Here is a 27,136-nt window from a genome sequence, read left to right as displayed (position 1 = left end):
CTGAAAACACCTTAAAACTATGCAATACCAACGCAAGGCTTGCTTTATAACCAATCGCTGAAACTATACTAAAAAACGACACTGAAATGACAAACGGATAATGATAATGTTTCTGTATCTTCAAAAATACCACCAGTGCAGGTCTTCTTCTTTTTCTCCTTTCTGGTAAATTAAAAATTATATCATTTCCGTTTTGAAAGTCCACTTCCGTTTTCTTTCTAATTTGTTCTATGTGTTTCATGTTAATTTGTTTTATGTGTTTTTTTATTAATTTGTTGTGCGTGTTTTTATTAATTTGTTGTACGTGTTTTTTGTTAATGTTTATTGTGTGTGTGTTTTTTTCACGCTTTGCCCCTCAGGGCCACCGTACCAAATGGCATATAATAAAGACATGCATTTCATTTGTCATTGTAGCAGATAGTGCATAACAAACCTTTATAGTAATGCACCTTACTACTAATGTTTGTGATGTGCCATCTGTTGGAATGACAAATGTAATGCATTTTATTACTGCATGCATTACAAAATACATCCAACAAATGGTGCACTGCATACGTTCATGCTGATTTTTACCTCAACCCATCTTAGATGGTTAGCACAGCTAGTCTCCTATAAATGTTATACCTTTAATTCTCAGATCGCGTTCTGGATGTCAACTGTGCCTCCTGTTTTTGTTCCCATCAGCTTCTCAATCAGTCAGCTATTTTTCGTAGTTGATACTGTTGTTTAATTAAAATGTGTTTTTTTGTCTGCATTCAGAAACGCATAGTAGTGCCAGGATTACAATGAGAATACATTTAGAATTGTTTGTCTTTTTGCAACCCGTTTTACATTCTTAACGGCTTTTCGAAGTTTTCCTGTTAATGCAAACTTGCTGTTTATATTTGACTCCCTCAATCACGTCCTAATAAAGACAATTAATGGCGGGCGGAGTGGACACAATGCTGAAAGGCTGCAGCCACTTTAATGTCAGAGTTCGCTCATTAGCAAACTGCGGATGATCAAATTTAAAAAAAAAAAAAAAATGAAAATTAAGACTACTATGACAATCTTAATCATCAAGATATACAAAACATGAAATTCATAAATCCGTCCTGCTGTGCCGGCAAACAATGCGAAAGCGCAGCGACTGGGAAATAACAGCCTGCGTGAGTAAAGAAAACCTGCGGCTAACGGGAGGGGACTGAACTAGAGAACCCCCTCGCTATACGGGACACCAGGAGAGGATTCACATAATTGGCTGATTAACCTAATTGTCTCATTTTGTTGTAAATCAATAGTCAAATGCAAAACGCCCGAGTTTCTCTTGAGTGAAAGATGCTGCGGTTTCTGCACAGACTGGTCTGAAGAAGGCTGCTTGGTAAGCTGTTAAGGCACATCGTGTCATTCTTTGAAGAGAATTTTATATGTAATTAATGTTTTTTTTTTTTTTAACTTGTTATAAAAATGTGTCGCTTATTTTTGACCGTTTATTCCAGTTCCTTTTTTTTTTTTTTTTTGTCACTAAACTCCTGGCGACTATTTATGTCGTGTCCTGCAGCGCAGTAGGTCCGAGGTGAAGTTGCGCAGATCTCGAAGAAGGAGCGTCTCTGAAATTATTTTATGGCGTTACCGAGGGTATAAAACTGGTTTCCCGTTTACTTTGTGATAGGATTTTGTAAATCTAAGGTACTGTAGCATTCATTCAAACGGTGGAATGTTCAAGGCCGATATAGAAAAATAAAAAAAAATGTGCGGCGGCGTTTACTGCACGCTGGTCTTTCATGGTAAGAAGTGAGATGCATGCAAGCGTCATGTAGTGGCTGTGGTTAATTAATTTTGAAGTTTTGTCAAATTGTTTTAATATGACAAGTAGCGTTGGCCATGCGGTTAGCGTTTTGGACGTTCAATCTACCAATTGTTTATCATTTATGTACAAATTTTTTGCCAAAATCTTTTCAGTGATTGGCTCGGTGGATAAAGTGTTGGGCGTGTCTAAAAAAAATACAGAAGGTTCGATTCTCCAATACAGGGTGGTCCAGATCTAATTATGCAATATTCATTACGCTAGAACTTATATTACATAGAAAATCACCTGAAAAATTCTGGACCTTGGAGAAGTGTGCGAACTGATGACATGAAGAATCGTCTTTGCGCCGAACTGGAATCGTCCCCGCATAAATCAAAGTCATCCAGACGATCTGGATCTGCATAATTAGATCTGGACCACCCTGTAGACAAACTCACATTGCCAGTACTTCACACTTGTGCGTTAAAAATCTTATTAAGCATACTCTCCTTTGATCCACATATTAATATTACCAGGGTTGCCTTTTCCCATTGTGGACCACCGGAGCGCATACAGCCGCCCCAACCCCACAGACAGGCAGAGAACATTCGATCAATCTAGACGAGAACAGCCCACTCGGTCCAACAAAGCTCGCCAGTCCTATTCACTTATTTCTTCTAATATATCATCAAGTCGAGTTTTCATCGTGTTCTTGATGAACTCATTTTAAAGTCGCCGTCTCAATCCCATGAATATTCCAATAATGTCTCCTCTTAATCTTCTTTTGCTTAAACTGTAAAGCAGTATTTCCCAAACTCCGTCCTGGGGACCCCCTGTGGCTGCAGGTTTTTGTTCCAACCAGCTTCTGTTTTAATTGAACTGCTGGGCTAATTAGGTGAACTGATATTTCCCAAGTTCTGTGTTGAGGGAACAATCTAGAAAATAGAAAACTGTTTGGTTAAAAAAAATAATAAAAATTTTAAAATGTACCAAGTAGTTATACGGGAATGTTTTTTTTGTTTGTTTTTAAAAAAAAAAAAAAAAAGTATTCATCTTGACTTTCCTTCCACTTTTCTAGTTCTTCTATTTGTTTGTTTATTACATGATTTACTAATCAGTGGCTCTGACTCTAAAGTAGTTGCAGCCTTTGATTATTCAGTGTTGTTTTCCTGGGTGTCTGATCTGCTCGTTTTAAATTGTCATTATTAAGATTCAACGAAGGGGGGAAACTGTACAGAGAAAGGGCAAAGTATAATGAAATCAACAAAAGAGTTAAACATTTCAGTCTATAGCAAAAACAGAAATATTTCTAAATGTCTTATAAATGTAAAAATCATGCTGCTGTGCTTTTTCTCAATGTCAAACAAAGGGGGGAAAAAAAAATACCAGCTAATTAAATTAGATCAGTGTTATCACGGATTAGGAATCGGGTTGGAATAAAAACCTGCAGCCACAGGGGGTCCCCAGGACCGAGTTTGGGAAACGCTGCTGTAAAGGTTCAGCTCTTTAAATCTTTCCTCCTAACTCATCCCCTGTAGCCCTGAATCGGCCCAGTCGCTCTTCTCTGGACCTTCTCTAGAGGTGCTTTGTCCTTTTTGTAACCTTGAGGCCCAAACTGCAAACAGGACTCCAGATGAGGCCTCACCAGTGTGTTATAAAGACTGAACAGAACCTCCTGTGACTTGTACTTCACACATCAAGGCGCTATATAACCTGATATTCTGTTAGCCTTCTTAATGGCTGCTGAACGCTGTTGGGAAGTCGATAGCTGAGTCCACTATGACTCCTAAATCCTTATGACGTGGACTGTCAATTTACTGACCGCCTATTGTGTATTCAGTCCTCACATTTTTACTTCCTATGTCTAATTCTTTACATTTACTGACATTAAATTTCATCTGCCAGAAATCTGCCCAGCCTGTCTGCTATCCAAGTCGTTCTGTGATGATATAATGCATTCCAAATTATCTGCTAATCTACCTATCTTGGTATGATCTTAAAACTTAACCATCTTGTGTTTTTTTTATATATATATATATATATATATATATATATATATATATATATATATATATATATATATATATATATGCAGAATACCCGCACTTCATAGCGGAGAGTGTGTTAAAGAAGTTATGAAAAAGAAACATTTTAAAAATAACGTAAGATGATTGTTAATGTAATTGTTTTGTTATTGATATGGGTGTTGTTGAGATAGATAGATATATATATATATATATGTATATATGTGTGTGTGTGTGTGTGTGTGTGTGTATATATATATATATATATATATATATATATATATATATATATATGTATACTCAGTGCATCCCCTCTCGGGAATCGAACCTCGGCGCTAGAGACACTGTCTTCCTTTAGCGGGACATTGACTGTTTCCGCAGTAGCTGCACTTATGAATATGCTTGTATGTATCGCACACTTCATATTTTTTTGCTGCCTTCTCAATTGTGTAATTTGGTTTTTGTTCAGCACTCTTTGGAACTGTTGCTTTTTGTTGGTGCACTGCGTCAGTTCACGTGAGCCGCTTGGTGTTCATGCATCAAAGGTTCACAGCTGTGCTGGTGCCATCTCGTGCGATGTCCACGGCTGTATGTAACGTTAGCTAACACCCGGCACTTAAAACTTTCTCTTGCAGTTTCGCTGAGTTTGTGCCAAACACCACCCTGACCATCTCATCTTCCTCTGCATAAGCACAGTCCTTCACCCGTGAATTTTTAGCGGCAGTGTTTCTATTGGATTGCCGCTGATGGACAGCCTTATATGGGCAGGCACTAAATTACAAACGCCAGCGGCAGCCTGTCTATGAACTTAATTTAAACTGTAGGTTTACACCGTGCTTTGTTTCCGAAGTAGCAGCACTCATGAATATGGTAGTATATGTCACTCGCTCGCTTCTTATTGTTTCGCTGCCTTCTCAATTATATAATGCATGTTTTCTTAAGCGCTTTTTGGAGGTCTTCCTGGTTTTCTACGCACTGCGTTGACAGTCAGTTCACGTGATTAAGTGGGAGGCGTGATGATGTCACAGGAAACTCCGCCCCCCCATGGCCATCCAGCTCAACTCCATTACAGTATATGGAGAAAAATAGCTTCCAGTTATGACCATTACGCTTAGAATTTCGAAATGAAACCTGCCCAACTTTTGTAAGTAAGCTGTAAGGAATAAGCCTGCCAAATTTCAGCCTTCTACCTACATGGGAACTTGGAGAATTAGTAGTGAGTGAGTCAGTGAGGGCTTTGCCTTTTATTAAAAAAAAATATATATATATATACACACACACTGTGTGCACAATTATTAGGCAAGTGAGTATTTTGACCATATCATCATTTTTATGCGTATATTCCAACTCCAAGCTGTATTAACTTGAATGCTTATTGGATTTAAGCACGTCAGGTGATGTGTATTTGTGTAATGAGGGAGGGTGTGGCCTAAGGAGATCAACACCCTATATCAAGGTGTGCAGAATTATTAGGCAGCTAGTTTTCCTCAGGCAAAATGGGCCAAAAAAGAGATTTAACTGACTCTGAAAAGTCAAAATTGTAAAAGTCTTTCAGAGGGATGCAGCACTTTTGGAATTGCTAAGATATTGGTGTGTGATCACAGAACCATCAAACATTTTGTTGCAAATAGTCAACAGGGTCGCAAGAAACGTGTTGAGAACAAAAGACGCAAATTAGCTGCCAAAGATTTGAGAAGAATCAAACGTGAAGCTACCAGGAACCCATTATCCTCCAGTACTTTCATATTCCAGAGCTGCAACCTACCTGGAGTGCCCAGAAGTACAAGGTGTTCAGTGCTCAAAGACATGGCCAAGGTAAGGAGGGCTGAAACCCAACCACCACTGAACAAGAAACATAAGTTGAAACGTCAAAACTGGGCCAAGAAATATCTGAAGACAGATTTTTTCAAAGGTTTTATGGACCGATGAGATGAGAGTGACTCTTGATGGACCAGATGGATGGACCTGTGGATCAGTAATGGGCACAGAGCTCCACTCCAACGTGGAGGTGGGGTACTGGTATGAGCTGGTATTTTTAAAGATGAGCTAGTTGGACCTTTTGCATTGAAGATGAACTCAAAATCAACTCCCAAACCTACTGCCAGTTTTTCGAAGACACTTTCTTCAAACAGTGATACAGGAAAAGACCATGATTTTTATGTAGGCCAATGCTCCATCACTTGCATCGAAGTTCTCCATTGCGTGGCCAGCCAGTAAAGGCCTTAAAGATGAAGGAATAATGACATGGCCCCTTCCTCATCTGACCTAAACCCTATCGAGAACTTGTGGGCACTTCTTAAACGCTAGATTTACGGGGGAGAAAAACAATCCACCTCTCTGAAGAGTGTCTGGGAGGCTGTAGTCACTGCTCCACAAAAAGCTGATCGTCAACAGATCAAGAAACTGACAGACTCCATGAATGGAAAGGCTTATGACTGTTATTGGAAAGAAGGGTGGCTATATTGGTCATTGATTGATTGATTTTTTTGAAATGTCAGAGATGTTTATTTGTAAATTTTGAGGTGTTTGTTTATTATTCTCACTATAACAGATGAAAATAAACAAGTGAGATGGGAAAATTTTCATTTTTCCTTTAGTTGCATAATAAATCTGCACACTAATAGTTGCCTAATAATTGTGCACATATGTATTCCCTGATGATGTTCACACTCACATTTCCGTTGTGAAACATTCAGGTTTCAGGTTTATTAACATTTTGGATTGACTGATAGCACTGTGTTTGTTCCATATTAAAATTAATCCTCAAAAATACAACTTGCCTAATAATTGTGCACACAGTGTAGATGTATGTATGTATGTATGTATGGCACGCGCTAGCAGAGGCCCTAGCACTGACCCCTTATGGTCACCCCTCTTAACATCGGCTAATTCTGATGTAGTTCCTCACACCATCACCCACAAATTCAGCACAGCATGTCTTTATTTACAGCTGGAGAAGCGCGTCTTCCTCACTCCCCACAGTACTGTATATACAGCTCTACAGCATGATGTCCGTCCGTCCGTCCGTCTGTGCCTGCCACTAGTCTCCTCACCACCCCTCTTCCTCGACTCTGGCACCCTGAATGGAGTGAGGCGACTCTTTAAGGTTGGCCCTGGGAGTGTTCCGGGGGCTCATTAATCAGACTTGGAATTCCTCCTAGGTGTGGTGAAAGCCCTACATAGGGCTCTGTAGCTCTCACTGGCGGCCCCCCTGGAACCCAACAGGGCTGTGCCAAACTCCAACTCCCAGGAGGGCTGCTCTCTAGCGTCCTGGGGAAGGCATTGCCCTGCCGATGCTCTCTTCCCCGGTCCTTCCAGCCAGGTAATGGCCGTGGCCACCTGTCGCACCATCTAAAGCAAATTTCAGGGCTGCGTCCATTGCTCTCTGATACTGCAACTGAGATGCTCATTCATGCTTTTGTCACCTCGCGACTTGACTATTGCAATGCGTTTTTTGGTATCCCTGCTCTTTATGTCCATACTAGCTGTGTAAGCCGGGGCTCCCTGAAACCATGGACACTGGCAGTTCAATCAATCACATTGGTTGGTCATTAATGGATAAGTGAGGTTCTCCTTCAAGGTTTTGTTTTGTCGAATTCTTCTCCTTGCTTGTGTATTCGTGGCAGCGGTCTCACTTTGGTAACAGTTGCTTTCTTTCATCTTAATCCTGTAGCATCCTTGTACTTTCTTCTTCCAATTTGTTAACTTGGGGCTGCCTTGTCGGCTGTTTGAGCTTCATGCTGTAGCCTTGCTCTTCCAGACCAGGCAGACAGACACACATACACTCTTCTATGCGTAGATGTGTTTTATATCTATCTATCTATCTATCTATCTATCTATCTATCTATCTATCTATCTAGCTAGCTAGCTAGCTAGCTGAGTGTGTGTGTATGTACACTCTCCATTTTCTTCTGACTCCTTGCTGTTAACCACTCCACTGTGCAGACTGCACCCTATGTGTAATCAGGCTTTTAGTGCATTGGTCCCACAGTTCTGGAATGCCCTGCATTTGGAACTTCATACACGTACTTAAGTTTAGATTTTAATTTTAAAAACTTTTTAATATTGCTTTTTGCTGATCTCATTAATTGCTTGCATATTGGACTGTTATTTATAGTGTTGTACTGTGAAAGGCACTTTTAAGTAATGTATTACAGATCCTCCCAGCCCCCCCCCCAACTTGTTTCTCTTTGATCTGCAGGTGCCATTGGCACTTCACGGGCACAATGCTCTCTCCTTGTTCGTACTTGACAAGCCCATTTTCCCCTGATCCTCCTGACCAGTCCATCATGGATTCTTCCACGCTGCAAATTTGCACCTCTTTGGATGATTGCTTTTTGGACAGCATGGACAGGTGAGTTTTCTAAACGCATAAATTTTATTGGGTTTTTGGTGGCCTCATGGATTCAAAATCTCCTTATATATATAACATTTTTTTTTGTTAAAATTGCTACACAAATTCTTCAAGAAAATTTAACAGGGAAGTCCAGTTTTTAATTTCAAACAGAGGGTGCTTTTAATTTAATTGTTGTTGTTTTTTTTTGTTTTAAATGGACTAGCAGATTTTCAAATTGGTAACATCTCTATGGGGGGATATGACTTAATTTGTATGCTTTAAAGCGTTAAAACTCAAAGACTTTAAAACTTTTCTATCTCTTGTCCTCCGTAAACCTTCAGCGCTTTCCTCTGTATTTGCATTTGTTGAGAATCTCTTAACTGGCATTGCTTCTCTCGACCATGTAACCATTAAGCCTGTTTCTCAGACTCCTTTATTTTTGAGGAGACTTTCTTAATTCTCATTCGGTGTTGTACTTCGTGGCCCTAATGGTGACTTTTTCATTGTGCCTTGTGTGTCTCATGCTTATACTTCTTTCGATTGCATCACCAAAGCCAAACTGACCAATTGTATTGCTGTAAGGGACGCGATGCCCGTACACAGACCTTATTTATTGTAAAGTAGATATTTCGTGATGTTAAATAGTATGCCAAGACCATTCTGTACTTTTTGATCTCTGTAAAAGTAGTTGAAACAAACAAAAGGTAAAAATGTCTAACCGACGGATGGTATTCGTAGTTGACATCCACAAAATTTTAAACTTACCATTGCAAAAGGGCAGTCTGACAAGATGAAATGTCAAAACCTTAAAGCCCTCGAAGAGCTGGTTATCTTTGTGCATGTACTGCTATGATCTGTCAAAGTGAAATTGGACTGTGAGGGGCTTGGAGTATTCGGTCCAATTTCACTTTGACAGATCATACCAGTACAAGTTTTAAAAAGTCAGCAGCTTATGGAAAAGAGGAGTAACTGCAAAAAAAAAACAAAAAAAACAGAACAGTCGCCAAGAGGACCTGAGATGCAGCCATGGCAAAAAAAAAATTGGTTGTGGAGGCCATCGTCATCTTTGACTACTCCAGAAATATCCATATTGTACTGGTAATTTCCTGCATCCAGTTGCTTTCTCTTCTGCTTTTGGCAACAATAAGATTTGTTTTAATCCTGCTTGTATTTAATATGCCTGTGGTATAAACTAATAAAGAGAAGCCCCTCAAATAGGGAGTGTGAAGCACATTTAGCAGGCACAAGTGCATTATAACATACTAGCCAACCCGCGGTGTACCATACACTGCATAATCAGGCCGGTTTTTTAATGATTTTTAAGCACAGGGAGAAAATTAACATTTGAAAAATCGGTAAGAAAAGCAACATTGTAATAATGCAATGAGCAAACCAACACACAATCGTCCTTGACTGAAAACTGGCGGACCGCCATCGCTCATGTGCCCACCTCCAACTCGTCACTTGAGTCGTTATCTTTGCACAGTCCAGATGCACCTGTGACTCGCGTAGACTTTCCGTGTTCCTGCAGGAGCAGCTAGGTAGACGCATGTTTGTTGTATGAATTGCTGTATGTAGCGTGTAAAAACAGTTTGCTATGGTTCACGCGGTCGTGCGTCGTAACCGAAAACTCGGTTTTTAAAGACTGCTTACTTCATTGTGTTTTAACCTCAGTTGTAAAGGATTGTTTTCAGGGTCCCATGGGATACCCCTTTCAAACCGTTTTACACGCTGCATATGGCGATTCACCTCCGGCGTGGCTCCTTCCTGCATGCGCCATAGGTGTCTAACTTGTCGGCGGCTTAGTGAATCCAGCTTTCCATGGGTGTCTTGCCTTAGTGAATTATTTATATATATATAGATATATAGATATAGATATATAGATATATATATAGATATAGATAGATAGATATATAGATGAGTGGGGGGGTGTATGTATACTGTAAATGGAGCAAACATTTCAATTGCATCTTCATCTGAGGAAACGTTTGGCTTTAATGGCCCCAAACGATAAGTATGCCGTGACAGACCCACCAAACGATTTGTCGGCCATTGATCAACCAACCACTCTAACTATAACGCAATCCTTTCTAACATCTGCGATAATGGGAAAGGCTCGATGTTTCTCTGCAAAATAATAGGAACAAGTACTATAAAATGACTAGAGCATAGCAAGAAGACGCAGTGTTCTTCAAAGGAATAATGTTTGTTTGCCTTTAACTTTTGTGTGGTCCTAATAATTCAGTTATGTTAATGTACCACAATATGAATAGATGTATGTATATTTATTTATTTTATTTTATTTTTTTTTTTTTGCCCTTATTTTTACATGGGCCCACCCTAAAATCTATTCCTGGCTACGCCCCTGATCCAACCCATCCAAACCGTGCTCCTCAGTCCTGTCTGCTGTCCTTTTGGGTCATGTTTGTTTTTAGGTACAGCATACCAGCAGGTATAAATGTGCTCGCACCAACAGATCTGGGGCCTCATGTATAAACGGTGCGTACGCACAGAAATGTTGCCTAAGAACTTTTCCACGTTCAAATCATGATGTATAAAACCTACACTTGGCGTAAAGCCACGCACTTTTCCACGGTACCTCATGCCTTGTCGTACGCAAGTTCTCCGCTCGGTTTTGCAGACTGGCGGCACCCAGCGTCAAAGCAGTGCTACTGTTCCTGTGTGGTTACTCCTTATTTTCCTGACGTGGCTTTATAAATACACAGAAACTAACTGCATATTGTTTATTAGTGTAATGCATCTGATTGTAATTAACTCGTAACAATATAATGGTCCATTGAACAGCCATAGTATTCCAAATACCATAACTGCTTTAGCGTTGTTACTCTCACTTCTTCTTCTTCTTCTTCTTTCAGCTCCTCCCGTTAGGAGTTGCCACAGCGGATCATCTTTTTCCATATTACTCTCACTGCACGACTCGTATTTATATCACTGTATCTGAGTGTGAATCACAGCAGCAGCAGCTGATCGGAAAGAGAATTATCGGTATACGGCTTCAAGGATACGCTGTCTCAGCCACTGTACGGACCTCGCGGTTCAGAAACAGTTTAATCCCAAGAACTTTAAATGCACTCAATCAATTGCTCCTTGTAGAACTGTTAGGACTTATAAGTACAATCACCTCACTGTAAACTTGCACTACAGTTATAATATCTCACAACCTGAGCCACTTTATAAAGCGCGTATTTACATATGATGACGATATCATTTTTAAGGTGAAATGCAGCAAAATATGTTTGTTAAATTATACACATAAAACTTTAACTTCATTTAAATCTATATTCTTCACTGGGAGTGTCGTGAAGGATAGAATAATTAAACATGTACAACGAAGATATTTCAATGTTCTTGAAACGTTTTGAAGAATCGGCGCTAAGCTTACAGATGGCTTAACGTCTATTACAGAGCTGATTGTGTGGCGATCGGTTACTTGGGTAAAGAAAAGCACTGACTGCAGTGACGGCCACGCCAATATATATTGAATATAAAACAGAAAGAGAAAATAACAACACAGCTAAAAACGCAGCGACAAATTTCAGCAAAAGATAAATGCTTGTGTCATGAGCACGAGGCTGCTATGCAGTATCGCAACGGACGTAGCCATCCACCGTGATAAGCTACCTTACTGACATTGGCCGACGAAGGAGCCACTGATTCTTCCTCTGCCCAGTGCCACCACAAGCCTAGTGCCGCCCCCGATTGTACTGCTGCAATAAATTATTTCATAGAAGTGAAACACATATTTAATAACGTGCTTTAACTCCTATCATAATGAAAATGACATCACGTATACATCTCAGTATTTAGTTATTCAGAGAGCTGTAATATTACAAATGTAATGGACTCTGTGTCCAGTTGGAGGAAGAGAGCTGGTTTAAGAAGCAAGTAGTGATTCACACTCATGAAGCACATAGAAGATCAAATACAAAACAAAGCATTTAACGTGCTACTTTAATTACGATGTGATTTGAGAAACTGGTTAATTAAACGATTTTAAGATGAAGTTTATAATGTTCTACTAAATGACAAAATAAACTACGTGATTAAAGTGGAGATGTCGAGATTGAAGTTGACATTTTGTGCTTTTTCCCCACCGTGTGCCTTTTTTCTCTGTACCCTAATAAACTTTCATATGACACTCGGACAGTGGGCTTACAACTCGGCTTTCCACGGCGACTTTGATATATGTGACTTCTTTTTTATTTCCGGCACTATTTTGTGAATGTGAGCTTTCAAGTTTCTCCAACACGCTATGTCACTCGATCAACTTCCTTTTGTTGATTATACCACGGTTTATTTGAACAAATAGTATGTTTTTCCTTTGCCTCCACTTGGTATTCGCTGAAATTCTTATATTTTCCCCGTGCTTTTCCCATTGTCTTTTCACAGAAGGCTGCGCTTAAGGGCGATTTATATTGATTTGCATATTCAAATAGGCGTAATTCTGGGAGGATTTGGGGCGTTACATAATGCGCGTGCACGAGCGTTAGTTTTCACGCTGATCGGGATTTATGTAGCGGAAGAACGTGGAAGTTGGAGTACGCACAGATTCCTGCATCTGGATTTTTCTGTGCGTAAGCACATTTCAGCTTTTGTGCTTACGCCATGTTATAGTGCGAGTTCTACGCACAGCGTTATACATGAGGCCCCTGATCTTTTGTTTCATGGTTCTCTTCCTTGCCATCACGAGCTGACAAATTCAAACCTGCACTGAAATGATGTGAAATAAGGCAGCAGCCACAATCTTACTGTATCTGTCGGACAAAATTTTTTTAATTTTTTGTACATGCAAGATGAGACAGATTTGGATCATTCGCAAAATTTATCTGAGCTGTAAAAAAAATAAAGGGAGGTTTAAAAATCAATCGGGACATCTGGCTCAAGTCACTTTTTCGTACTTCCATTATCTGTAACCTGCTCTGCATGTGTATTGCGCCAACATTTTTAAGCTTCTTTGACATTCTGTTTTGTCATCTAGTGTCTTATTTCCGGCCCTGGGCGTGGTTAAATCTCTTGGCACAAAGTCTTTCTTGGAGAGACACTTTCATGTCCCGTGAGAAGTCGCGTCTCTTCTCTCTTCCCAAGATTTTTTTTTTTATTATAATAGCGTCCAAAAACCATTAAATTGGAACTTTTTAAAATGGGGTTCTACTGTAAATGCATTTTTTCAGGGAGAGACCCGCACCTCCTTTACTGCTGGGATTTATGAATTCTACATTATGCCACTGCATTTTTGTGCTACTGCGAGTTGTTCATTAGAGGGTCTGTGGATAATGGTGGTTTTGTATTTCTTAAATGTTCAATTTGGTTTTCTCTGGCCTCAAGTATATTTGGAATCGGTTTTGAACTGTGTGAAATTAAGACTTTTAATGCATTCTATATCTATCAATCTGCAAGAACTTTCATTTACCACTGTTAATCTTGATAATGCATGGACTACAAAAATGTGATAGTCTTTCAGTAAATGAGGACGTAAATAAACTAATAATGCCTCCCCTTTAAAAGCCATTAACCAAGTTCCTGGATCCAGCTGTATGTTGTTCCATGTGAGCATTTTGTAACTTGTTCTGCAACTTTGGATGCTTAATTCATTGTTGCTGTTGCTCTTGCTCTGTCCATTTTGCACCAACAGTTTCCTTTTTTTGTAGATCATTCAAAGTGTGTCTGAAAGATACCTCGCACATTTGTGTTTTCTGAACAGCAGCTCTTGTGACTACCATGAAATATTTGAAGATGAGCCCTATGATGGGAGTGACTGGAGGCCACCTGATGAGGAACTGGCCAGGAAGATCGCCTCTCAGGTGGAGTTCTACCTTTCGGATGAGAACCTGGCAGAAGATGCTTTCCTTCTGAAACATGTGAGGAGAAACAAGTTGGGATATGTCAGCATCAAGCTGATCACTTCTTTCAAAAAGGTAGGGGGACTCTTCACTCTGAGGGTGGACATGTTGTTCCAAATGTTTTTGATGGATTGAAAAGCCTATGTGAGGAGTACAAAACTCTGAACGTTTTAAATTAAGCACTTCAGATAGAAGGCCCAGTAGTGAACAAGCATATGTGGTGGTTGGGACTGGGAAAGGTGTGTGTGTGTGCGTGCACTTGAGAAATCGAGGTAAGTGGTTTGTCATACGGTTTTACATTAGAGAGTCGTCTCGGGTTGGACAGATGGGGAAACAGTGAGGTGATATTGTGTTGGTTTGGATATGTGCCGAGGAGAGATGGTGGGTATATTGGGAGAAGGATGTTCAGGATAGAACTGCCGGGAAAAGAAGAATGCTTAAGAGAAGGTTTATGGGTGAGGTGAGAGAGGACATGCAGGTGATTGGTGTAACAGAGCAAGATGACGAGGACGGGAAGATATGGAAAAAGATGATCCGAAAGGAGGTATTCTTGTTGCATTATTATAGGTAATCTTTATTATAACTAGTGCCGAACAAGCAAATAGAATGAGGCTTTGCAAAATGAAACCATACAACCTGATAATGCTAGGTGTGTCGTTTTCAGGTGGCCCAATAATGTCTAGTTGTGTTTTTGTTTCTTCTTGGCCAACTCATTAGCTGAACAGGTTCATGCAGTCTCTTTATTTCAATATGGCTGCTAAAACAGTTGTCTTCATGGAGGAATAGCAAGAGAGGTGGTCTCCTCTTGGCAAGATAGCAAGAGTCTGAGAGGGACTGTGGAGAAAGGGAAGTCTTGTCTTGTACTGCTCTAAATTCTTTTGGTATACCTCCAATGACCAATTGAATGTCTACTTGTCTCTTCCTGGGTCATTCACTAGTGACGCAGCTTATGCATAAACCCCTTCCCAGTTCAGCCACTTTAGTGTGGGTGTAATAAGAAAGAATGGAAGCTATTAAACCATAAAACTGACCCAGATGATGTGTTCCTTATCAATGAATCTCTGGGGTTAGAAAACTGGCTTGTCCAGCTTCCATACTCTTTCACATTAGAAATAGAGACAGATATACAAAATATTAAACATACTGTATCTGCTAGATGTCATTTTACAATCCACTACAAGTGGTTTTGAATGTACATTCCTGAGAAGTACTGCATATGTACAACATTTATCCAGTGTCCCAACTTGCTTGTGGAAGATCATCTCTCCACCTACTGGGTTCTTACCCAAACACAAATTGTGATTCTCCTTTGGACATGTAGGGAAAGCCTCTTTGTGGTGGTGTTGGCCATAAAAGCAGGACTTTCTTTTAACCTTCCACAGCCTGCATGTTGCTCAGGACTTAATTTACTTGGTGCCTTTTGGTAGGGAGTGGAATGATGGTCTCCCTCTCCAGGGGCCTCCTGTATAAATGATGCGTACGCACAAAAATGTTGAGCAAAAACATTTCCACGTTCAAATCGCGATGTATAAAATCTAAACTTGGCGTAAAGCCACGCACATTTCCATGGTACCTCATACCCTGTCGTACGCAAGTTCTGCGCTCGGTTTTGCAGACTGGCGGCACCCAGTGTCAAAGCAGTGCTACTGTTCCTGTGTGGTTACCCTTTCTTTTTTAGATCCACATCCCTGATGCGGCTTTATAAATACGCTGAAATTATCCGCATATTGTTTATTACTTTAATGCATCTGATTGTAATTAACCAGTAACAATGTAATGGTCCACAGAATGGTCAAACTACTCCAAATACCTTAACTTTAGCGTTTTTACTCTCGCTGCACCTCGGATCCCACATTGGATCATCTTTTTCCATATTACTCTCACTGCACCACTTGGAGTATTTATATCGCTGTATCTAAGTGGGGAATCACAGGATCGGAAAGAGAATTATCAGGATACAGCATCAAGCATACGCTGCCTCAGCCATACTGCCTACTGAACTGCTCTCATACGACAAACGCTTCAGAGCCTTTCCTGTACGGACCTTGCGGTTCAGAAACCGTTTCGATCCAAAAACTAAATGCACTCAATCAGTCCAAGTGCTCCTTGTAGAACTGTTTGTACTTGAGTGCAATCACCCCACTGTAAACTTGCGATGCAGTTATAATATCGCACAACCTGCGCCACTTTATAAAGCGTGTATTTACATATGATGACAATATCATTTAAGATGCAGCAAAATGTTATATAGATAACTTTAACTACACGGTGCCGCAGCGCTAGCAAGCCGCTGGCGCTCTGTTCATGGATTGTTCCTACCTCTCGCTGTAGTCTTGCTGGTGCTGACGTGACACTGGCAGGATAGATTGATTGAAATATCTTCGTAGTACGTGTTTAATTATTCTAAGTTTTGAAGAATCTGCGTTCTAAGCTTACAGATGGCTTAACGTCTATTACAGAGCTAATTGTGTGGCGATTGGGTATTTGGTGAAAGAAAAGTAAGGACAAGAACTAGAGGTTAGTACATTTGAAAGAGACAGTACTGCTACAATAAAGTATTTCATCGAAGATTGTGCATGGCGCAGCAAGCATCTTGCGTGAGACCTAAAGAATCACTGCGCTACAGTGTTCCCATGTTAAATAACATGCTTTAACTCCTATCGTCATGAAAATGATATCGCATATACATCTCGGTATTTAAATTATTCAGAGAGCTGTAATATCATCACAAATGCAATGGATTCTGTGTCCAGTCGGAGGAAGAGAAAGCCCGGAAGTACGTAGTGATTCACACACACAGGACATAGAATATCAAATACAAAATGATGCATTTAACGTTCTACTTTAGTTAGGGATTGAGAAACTAGTTAAACGATTTTAAGATGAAGTTTATGATCTACTTTAATGACAAAATCTACATGATTAAAGTGGAAATTTAGAGGTTACAGTTGACATTTCATGCTTTTTTTTCCCCCCACTGTGTGCCTTTTTCTTCTTTTTTTTTTTTTTTTTCTGTACCCTAATAAGCTTTTATATGACACTCGGACGGTGGGCTACGACTCGCCTTTTCACTGTGACTTTGATATCTGACATCTTCTTCTTTTTTTTTTTTTTTTATTTTGGGCACTGCAACATTGTGAACTTGAGCTTTCAAGTTTCCCCGACATGCTATGTCACTCGATCAACTTCCTTTTGTTGTTTATACCACTGTTTAAACCAACAAATAGAAGAATTTCAGCGAATACCAAGTGGAGGCAAAGAAAAATGTACTATTTTTCCCTCTTGCTTTTGCCATTGCCTTTTAACAGAAGGCCGAGTTTAAGGGCTATTTATATTGATTTGCATATTCAAAGAGGTGTAATTCTGGGAGGTGTTGGGACAGGACAGCAGGTGCGTGCACGTGCGTTACTTTTCACGCTGACCAGGATATAGGTAGCGGAAGAACGTTGAAAGTTGGCGTACGCACAGATTTATGCATCTGGATTTTTTTGTGTGTAAGCACATTTCCGCTTTTGTCTGTACGCCATGTTGTTATAGTGTGAATTCTGCGCATGCCATTATACATGAGGCCCCAGGATATTACAAGTGTGTATGCCTTCTCTCAGTTAGTGGTTCCCAAGTTCAGTCCTGGAGTGCCATACTGCAGGTATTTATTCCAACCAGCTTCACAAATGAAGGGGTCAAGCTTGTGTCTAACTGATCTACTGTAATTTATTAGCTGTCCTCTCTTTGCTTCATTCAGAAAGATGTATTAGTACGTTTCGAAGCAATTCAGAAATTTTGTATCTTTTTTCCAGGAGCTTTTAAATGCTTGCCATTCACCATTTTCAACACTTCTCTAGAGTTTGCTGCCTTTGTATCCAAATAGTGACCACCTATACAGACACGGGTGCAAGTGACATTAAAGGCTAAAGCACAGCCACTACAATGTTGTGTTCCTCTTATTTCCTGTGTGGCAATTTTCCAGAAGTATTTACTTGAGAATATTAGCAAAAAACACTTTTTGCACACAGTTGTCCAATTGTTTGCTCACAAACATTTGGATTGTGCAACCTGAAAAACATGAGATTTTTCACCCTAAGTGGACATGGTGTGTTTGTGGTGGTTTAATTTTGTTCTCAAATACTTAAACAGATAGGAAATGCAAGCTACAGTGAATTGCGCAACCATGAAAACTTCAGTACAAAATAAAATGCCTACTCTGATCTGCCTCACAGTCCAAAATAGCACAAGTTAATCATGGAGGAAAAGAAGGCTTAGTTTTCAAGTGTGCAGCTAAGTGGTAATTAAATAAAGCTGCTAGCCAGGCAAGTCCAAATACCCTATATACTCGCTTAGAAGTCGGGTCATGAAACCCGAAAAATTGATGATAAATTCAGACTCCGTCTTTGTACGCCCGTTCAAAAAAATATGACACTTTTAAAAAATGTAACAATTTCTTGGTTCCTCCAATCTCGCACCAGTTTCTCAGACACATTAAATTTTGTTGCAGCACCGCAGTTACCAATTTCTTTCGCCACTTTGACTTTTTAAAGCCAGCTTCATATTTTCTTCTGATCGGACGCTCCATCGTAGATAAGGTGTATGAGGGGGTGTGAAAGAAATTTTTAACTGCTTGCAAGCTACTGAAGGGTAAAAGCCGTTTTGTTATAACGGCAGGTTATTCATATAGACGTCTGTCATGAGACGGGTTGCAGTAAGCTGACCTTGGATGACAACTTTTTTTTAGCATGTAGACACAGGAAAGATTACCTTATTTTTTTTTTTCCTCCTTTGGGGCCTCTCTAAACGGTTGGCCGATTTGCGTAATATAAGATTAAATGCTTAGATGCTGTCTCAGAAGTAAGGGAGAGTGAGGAAAATAAATACCGTATATGCTCCAATAAATGCTGAGTCTCTTATTGTCGCTGGGCATCAGAGTGGATGTGGCCAATATAGTAGCCGGTCTCTAACAGTAACCGGGTCTTTGGTATTTGCCTACTAGCGTACATTGTAAGCATCTGTATCTTTGCGTGTGTAATACATGTGCATGTCAGCACGGTGCATATATAAGAAATATGGCTATACCAATTTTTAAAACTGCTTCATTTTCGTGCCGGGTTGACCAAAAATACCGGCAAACCTGGAAGAAGAGGAAGACGATGGTGAACTAGACAACAACGAAGCCGTCATTGCAGATTCGGACGACGAATAGCAGCGAAAGGTACAGAGACATTGCCATTTATCTTTAACAGTCTTTTGCAGCATGTGAAATTCAAATAAAGTAGCTGTTTGTAATATTAGGCAATATTTGTGTACATAAGTGTACCGACATGCACACACAAAAAATATTGCGTTCTGAAGGTGTGTGGTTTGGGTTTTTTTTTAAATAATGGCCGGTCTCTAAGCACCGGGAGCAGAGGCTAGTTTTGCAAACAAACACCAGGAGCCACTATTGGAGCTTTGATTTGAAACGAGAACTTTGCTCTTCTGCTTTGCAAAGCATGAATCCATGTTGTACTCTGTCACTGAATAAAGACTGAACTATTCCTGTCTTCCTCGGGGGCTCACTTCCACAGGTGTGAGATGCACTATACAATGCAAACATCGTGTCGGAATAGTTTGGGTATTACCATGTGGTCATGTAGGCACAAATACATGGGGGTGGGTTGAAAGGCTGTGTGCCCTGTGATTACTCTCTCAGGTGGGCATTCGCATATCGTAATCTCTTGAACCAATCGTGTGAGTTTTCCGCATTCAACTTCTACAACCGACCTTATAAAAATACCAGAAATTATACGGTAAAATGGAGCCCCGACTTATACGTGGGAGAACTTTAAACACGAGTATATACAGTGTGGGCCATTTATATGGATACACCTTAATAAAATGGGAATGGTTGGTGATATTAACTTCCTGTTTGTGGCACATTAGTTTATGTGAGGGGGAAAACTTTTCAAGGTGGGTGGTGACCATGGTGGCCATTTTGAAGTCGACCATTTTGGATCCAACTTTTGTTTTTTCAATAGGAAGAGGGTCATGTGACACATCAAATTTATTAAGAATTTCACAAGAAAAACAAGGTTGTGCTTGGTTTTTTTATCCATATAAATGGCCCACCCTGTACAGTAAGTTGTATATAATCACCACTTAAAAATCTATTTGAGCCAGTAGCACTTTAATTCTAACAGCAGATCACTCAAGAAGCAGAACTCTCTACAACTCCAAATTTAGAAAAATTTGGGACAATATGGAAAATGCCGTCATTCTTAATTTTACTTTTATTTTGCTGACATTACGAACCCAACATCTTTCATGTTTTGTTTGGTCAACTTCACTTAATTTGTTAATATACATCCATTCCTGCATTCCAGGCCTGCACCACATTCCAAAAAAAATTTGGGATGGGGACAAATTATGGCCAGCAATGGGGTAAAATTTAAAATTTATCCTGGTAATCCGGATTTGGTATCCACGAAAAGCTCAGTCTTTGAGGAGCAAAGATGGGCAGAGGATCCCCAGTTTGTCAAGAAATGTGTGAGAGAAAGATTGAAATGTTTCAAAACAATATCCCTCAAAGAAAGACTGGAAGGGATTTGCATATTTCTCCCTCTACAGTGCATAGTATTAAATGATTCAAGGAATCTGCAGGAATTTCAGAGCGAGAAGGTCAAGGGCACAAACGGACCCCTGTGATTGCTGATCCATCAGCCAGCACTGCATCAAGAAGCATCACTCGTCAATGGCTGATATCGCCCCATAGGCGAGGGATTACTTTGGCAAACCTTTTGTCAAGCACTGCAATACAGAGTTCAAACTTTACTGTGCGAAAAAGCCTCATGTTCACCGTGTCCAGAAGTGGCTTCGACTGCTCTGAGACATCTGGAACAGACCCTCGCACAGTGTAAACGTGTACGGCGGTCAGACAAGTCAGTATTCCAGATCTTTTTTTGGAAGAAATGGACATGGCGTGCTCCAGACCGAAGACAAAAAGGACCATCCAGAGTGTTAACTACTCCAAAAGCCTGCAGGGTCAGTCATGGTATGAGGTTGTGGTAATTGATACTTCTGTGATGTCTGAATTAATGCAGAAAAAGACAGTGGTGCCTTGGTTTGCGAGCGTAATTCGTTCTGTAAACATGCTTGTAATCCAAAGCTCTAGTATATGAAAACTAAATTTCCCCACAAGAAATAATGGAAACTCCGATCTGTTCCACAACCGAAAAATATTCATATAACTGATGAATACAAAATATAAAGTAAAAAATGCATAAAACAAATTAACGGGCACTTTACCTTTTGAAAAGAATTGTGGCTGGTGTGAGGGAGACGAGAGAGCAGGAGGGTTATTGTGTAGGACGACTTTCACTCTAATGGAATCACAGCTGTCTGTTGGCTCACTGGAATCCTTTCTTTTTTGGCGACTTTTAACAAGGAACTTATCCAATGACCATTGCTTTTGCCTCCTTTTGAGGATTTTGCGGAAATGGGACATTGTCATTAAACCGATTCATCGCTCGCTCGCACACAAAATAAAAATGCTTTACGCACACGCACGTGGTCACAATGCTATAGTAAGCCGTATCTGCTCATAGTTGTTGACTACACTCACCCAAAGGATTATTAGGAACGCCTGTTCAATTTCTCATTAATGCAATTATCTAATCAACCAATCGCATGGCAGTTGCTTCAATGCATTTAGGGGTGTGGTCCTGGTCAAGACAATCTCCTGAACTCCAAACTGAATGTCAGAATGGCAAAGAAAGGTGATTTAAGCAATTTTTAGCGTGGCATGGTTGTTGGTGCCAGACGGGCCGGTCTGAGTATTTCACAATCTGCTCAGTTACTGGGATTTTCACGCACAACCATTTCTAGGGTTTACAAAGAATGGTGTGAAAAGGGAAAAACATCCAGTATGCGGCAGTCCTGTGGGCGAAAATGCCTTGTTGATGCTAGAGGTCCGAGGAGAATGAATGGGCCGACTGATTCAAGCTGATAGAAGAGCAACTTTGACTGAAATAAGCACTCGTTACAACCGAGGTATGCAGCAAAGCATTTGTGAAGCCACAACACGCACAACCTTGAGGCGGATGGGCTACAACAGCAGAAGACCCCACCGGGTACCACTCATCTCCACTACAAATAGGAAAAAGAGGCTACAATTTGCACAAGCTCACCAAAATTGGACAGTTGAAGACTGGAAAAATGTTGCCTGGTCTGATGAGTCTCGATTTTCTGTTGAGACATTCAAAAGGTAGAGTCAGAATTTGGCGTAAACAGAATGAGAACATAGATCCATCATGCCTTGTTACCACTGTGCAGGCTGGTGGTGGTGGTGTAATGGTGTGGGGGATGTTTTCTTGGCACACTTTAGGCCCCTTAGTGCCAGTTGGGCATCGTTTAAATACCACGGGCTACCTGAGCATTGTTTCTGACCATGTCCATCCCTTCATGACCACCATGTACCCATCCTCTGATGGCTACTTCCAGCAGGATAATGCACCATGTCACAAAGCTCGAATCCTTTCAAATTGGTTTCTTGAACATGACAATGAGTTCACTGTACTAAAATGGCCCCCACAGTCTCCAGATCTCAACCCAATAGAGCATCTTTGGGATGTGGTGGAACGGGAGCTTCGTGCCCTGGATGTGCAGCCCACAAATCTCCATCAACTGCAAGATGCTATCCTATCAATATGGGCCAACATTTCTAAAGAATGCTTTCAGCACCTTGTTGAATCAATGCCACGTAGAATTAAGGCAGTTCTGAAGGCGAAAGGGGGTCAAACACCGTATTAGTATGGTGTTCATAATAATCCTTTAGGTGAGTGTATATGAGTAGGGCACATCGACTGAGACCGAGCATGGGAGATGATTACCCACAATCCCACGGAGAGGGAACTACTGTTGGCTCAGCTATGATCACGTGATGCTTGGCAGGCAAAGTGTATACGTACTACTCGTATTGCAAAACCTTGCTCGTTTTATCAATTAAAAATTTTTGTTCGTCTTGCAAAACACTTGCAGACCAAGTTACTCACAAATTTCAAGGTTTTACTGTACACTGAGATCTCAGAGTAACACGTGTCCTTAAACACAACATCTTTTCCATGGATGTCCATGAATTTTTTAACGCGACAATGCAAAAACAACTTCGTGCACACGTTACAAAGGCATGGCTGTGGAAGAAGAGGGTCCGGGGGCTGGACTTGACTGGCCTGCCTACAGTCCTCACCCATCCCCAATGGAGAATGTGTGGAGAATTTTTGAAATAAAAAATGCAACGACGATGATCCCATACTGCTGCACACAGACGTTTTTGCACAGAAGATACCACGCAATGAAGGTGTTTTGTCCCATTCTTCCTGCAAATACGTCTTAAGTGTTGTGCGCAGGAATGGTGACGTTACAAAGTGCTAAATGTTTTACTGTTCCAACCTTTTTTTGGTGGGGAAATGTGTTTCAGGCCTAAAAGGTAAGAATGGATGTCTATTAACAAATGAAATGAAGTTGACCAGACGAAACAAGAAAAATCTTGGGTTCATACTGCCTGCAAGTCAAAGGAAATTTTAAGAATTCCACTATATCGCGGAAAAATTAAATTAGTACATCCTACCTGTAGTGTACTTTGCAGGCAATTCATAACAAAGCATATGGTTTTCAGCAATCGCTACATGTGCTAGACAAAATTTCGTTAGAATAATATAATTACTGACACTTGATAACAATTTAATAACTAATACATAACATTTAAGCAATACACTAGTAAATCATAAAATGTACTGCTACATAAATACGTAGACAGTTGCAATTCATAACGAAATGTACATATGCTTTTCATTTGTCGCTACGCGTGCTAGACAAGAGTTCGTTAGAACAATACGTATTATAATTTATAATATAATAACCGCCAGCATGGGTCCCCGACGCATCTCGGTTCTCTTGCTTGTGGTCCGATTTGTTGTGAGCAAACTTTTTGTGAACTTTTCGTTTTGTTTTAAGCTCCCAAGTGTCCTGCATCATCATCATCATATATCGCAGATTTTCATCTTTTGCTGATGGGTCTGGAACGTAACTTCCGCAATAGGCGGGGGATCACTGTATTTGCATTTTCCATGCCTTCCCAACTTTTTCTGATTTGGGGTTGTAAAAGTAAAGAACTGAATATGAATCCGCTCTGGGCCTCTACTCTTTCGGATGATACCCTAGAAAAGGAATATTTAGGAATAACCTGATATGGCAGAATGAAGGCGATTGCAGTCTAATGTTCGTAACGCTGACTATTTGTTTTTCGGCTCTTCTGTAGGTGAAGTACTTGACCAGAGACTGGCAAGCTACTAGACATGCCCTCAGTTATTCCAGAATCTTGGAAGTCAATGAAGAAGGTACAAAAGTGAGGCGAAAAGAGCCTGTTCCCGAATCCCTTCTCGCCATTCCTCCTAGCAAAATCCTGTTGGCTTGGAACCTGCAGGATGATTCTCAAGTGAATAAGCCATCTGGTTCTGGCCAGATCTGTACAATGGAGAAGACCATGGCTGTGTTTGGCAAATATGGCAATATCGGCTCATTGCGCATCCTTCGACCTGGTAAAGAATTGCCAATGGAGCTGAAGAAGTATGCATTTAAGTACCCTGAGCTGGGCACCAAAGTGTGTGCCTTAGTGGAGTACGAGTTCCTTGAAGGAGCTCGAAAAGCCTATGAAGGTCTCAAAGTCCAGCAGCATGCAAACAGTGGAGAGGACATTAAGGTAGTCCTCGTAGGTGGCCGGGGAACTCGCCGAAAGAATAGTAGCCTGGAGGCAGAGGAATCTGAAGATCTTGAGGAAACCCTAGAAGTCCTCAAGCAACCCAAGAAGCCAGTTTCCCGATCCAAGAGATTCCCATTTCCTTTGGAGGATTCTTCGGTGTACAGCTCTTCGGAGTCAGACTTCACTCCTGGATCTCCGGTGCCAATCCGCACAATAACCCGCCCACAGGCCCTGTATGGCAGTCCTCTTGCTAGTCCCAGGATGGTATCTTCTTTCCGACCAAATTCCTTCAGCAGCCCTCTAGCTAGCCCAGTCCTGCCCCGCAAGCTCTTTGCAAGTGGAGTCTGTCCTTCACCCCTTGCTACTATGGATTTAAGTAGCAGCCCTGGCTTGTCACAATGGCCAACATCTGGCTCCAGCCCTGAGGGGCTCAAGAAATCCGAAGACTTCTCCTGTGATAGCGGCATTCTGGTTGGTAGTCCCTGGGTGCAAAGGCGCAAGATGGCTGCTTTCCAAGCCAGTTCAGAAAAACTGGCTTGTACGTCCACTCTTGCAAGGAAGTTGCCACTTTCAACTGGGCTGCCAACCAAACTGATTCGCCAGCCTCTTGGCCCTGATGGAACTAAAGGCTTCTATAACTGCATCGGTAGAGGGAAATTAGTGCTGAGACATTAAGTCCATATACTGAAAAAGATGTCCACTCGGAGTTCCCAGAAAACTGGTGTTATGACTGAGTTGCAATTGATCGATTGATTGATAATGCACCTTGAACGTAATGGACTGAATCTTTTTAAATTTGTGCCCATTTGAATCTGTAGCCTGAACAATATTTAAGATTTGTCTGTATACCAGCTTAAAAGGGCACAAATTCATGCTAACGTTTGACTGTTTTAAGTACCTGAAACAAGTAAAATCGGCTTCACAAAATGGCCGAAAATTGCCAATCCGTTGCACTTCTGATGTGACATTTTCTTGTGCATAAATTGATTGTAAATGATTTTTCTTGACACTGCCATCTTGGGGCTGGCACCTACTGTAAAACTATTGGCACTGGTGGTTTCTAGATTGTTTTAAAATAACTTATCTAAAAATGTGTAGTATGAGCATCCGCGTTGTCCGATGAAAGGGGAGGTGCAGTGGGGTGACCATCACTTTGTGCTTAGGAGACTTGCACTGAATGTTCTGTGCATTAATGTGGAATTTAAAGTTAAGTATTAAATAAAGAACATGGATGTTTATAGTTTTTTTGGTGTGAATTAATGAGAAATAAGAATTTCTATAAATTTACATTAATTTTTGGCAACTGACTTAATGGATATGCTTGGAATTCATGCTGAAGTTGTTTGTTCACAATCTTGGGTCCTATATAAATTTGCCATGTGAAAATGTGTTCTAAAGTGAAGCGTCTATATAATAAAATTCTAATTTCTGTGTGCGTCGGGTCTCTCTCTGAGAGATTGGATTCATTTAGTTTCAGGATGGTTGCACAGTTAAATACAATCGAAAGGAAGTGCCTGGCGAGGGAGGTTGACACACAAGGATACAGCAGGAAAGCAGAGGGTCTTTCAAACACAGGCATTATTTGCAAGAGTACAAATTGTTTTAACTGTGGGTATTTGGGGACTGTCTACCATTTTGGTGGTACAAAAAAAAAAAGGAGCGAGACTCCTCAAAATGAGTCAAAGAAGCCGGCTTTACAGCCACACGATCAAAAGAGCAAAGAGAGGTGGACTCGCACTCAAGGATTCCAGAAAAGACTGAAGGGTGAGGGTACACGCAAGTACATGGAAGTTTGTTCTTCAATGCGTAATGTAGCTGATGTTTCATATTTATTTTGAACTAGGGGGCTTTGCTCACCATCCATCCAGCCTGCACTATGCTCACATATGTGGATTTCACTTTCACCAAACAAATCTTTTAATTCTCGAATAGGCCTCTTCATTGGGAAGAAACCCTACTTTTCCCTGATGGTGACATGAATTAGACGATCTACAAGTCTCTGACTTAAAATCTGAAACAATATATTCAATCTTTTTGCTGTTCCATTATTTCACAGAGTAATTTCCATTTGTCAGCGCTAATGCAATCTTTACTATTTGTTTGAGACTTTCGAATTTTAGTATTTTTTTTTTTTATTATCTCCAACCTGCTGTAACGTTTTTAAACCTCTTTTTATGACGTTCTACTTCAGGGGTGGTGAACTCCAGGCCTGGAGTGCTGCAGTGGCTGCAGGTTTTCATTCTAACCCTTTTCCTAATCAGTGACCAGTTTTCACTGCATCACTTTAATAGCCCTGTTTAGAGTTCAGCACTCTGAATTGATTCTTTTCTTCATTAAAAGACAGCCAAGCAGAAATGAGATGTGAAACGAGCTGACAGACGACCAGCTAAACTGGGGCTTCAAGCTCCAACCGATTTCACT

General features: G+C 40.6%; 1 protein-coding gene across 3 annotated transcripts; it reads left to right on the top strand.

The window, feature by feature from the left end:
- Positions 1 to 1,121: 1,121 nt before the first annotated feature.
- On the top strand, positions 1,122 to 26,105 carry larp6b (La ribonucleoprotein 6, translational regulator b). 3 transcript variants are annotated; one of them, XM_039767052.1, is made up of 4 exons: positions 1,122 to 1,408; positions 7,994 to 8,146; positions 13,854 to 14,064; positions 24,275 to 26,105. In XM_039767052.1, coding segments are annotated over exons 1-4 (1,482 nt in total). In that variant the 5' UTR covers positions 1,122 to 1,406; the 3' UTR covers positions 25,391 to 26,105. The 3 variants fall into 3 exon arrangements, with proteins under 3 accessions (XP_039622986.1, XP_039622985.1, XP_039622987.1); XM_039767051.1 differs by having other exon boundaries at positions 1,128 to 1,408; positions 13,851 to 14,064; positions 24,275 to 26,102; XM_039767053.1 differs by having other exon boundaries at positions 1,130 to 1,360; positions 13,851 to 14,064; positions 24,275 to 26,100.
- Positions 26,106 to 27,136: the final 1,031 nt, after the last annotated feature.

Source organism: Polypterus senegalus, chromosome 10, assembly GCF_016835505.1.
Source record: "Polypterus senegalus isolate Bchr_013 chromosome 10, ASM1683550v1, whole genome shotgun sequence".
Classification (NCBI taxonomy): Eukaryota; Metazoa; Chordata; class Cladistia; order Polypteriformes; family Polypteridae; genus Polypterus; species Polypterus senegalus.
This window is presented reverse-complemented; position numbering and strand designations above follow the sequence as displayed.

Coding starts and splice junctions, on each gene's coding strand:
- larp6b (XM_039767051.1), top strand. Junction 8,147..13,850: donor TTTTTGGACAGCATGGACAG/GTGAGTTTTCTA, acceptor TTTTCTGAACAG/CAGCTCTTGTGACTACCATG. Junction 14,065..24,274: donor TGATCACTTCTTTCAAAAAG/GTAGGGGGACTC, acceptor GCTCTTCTGTAG/GTGAAGTACTTGACCAGAGA.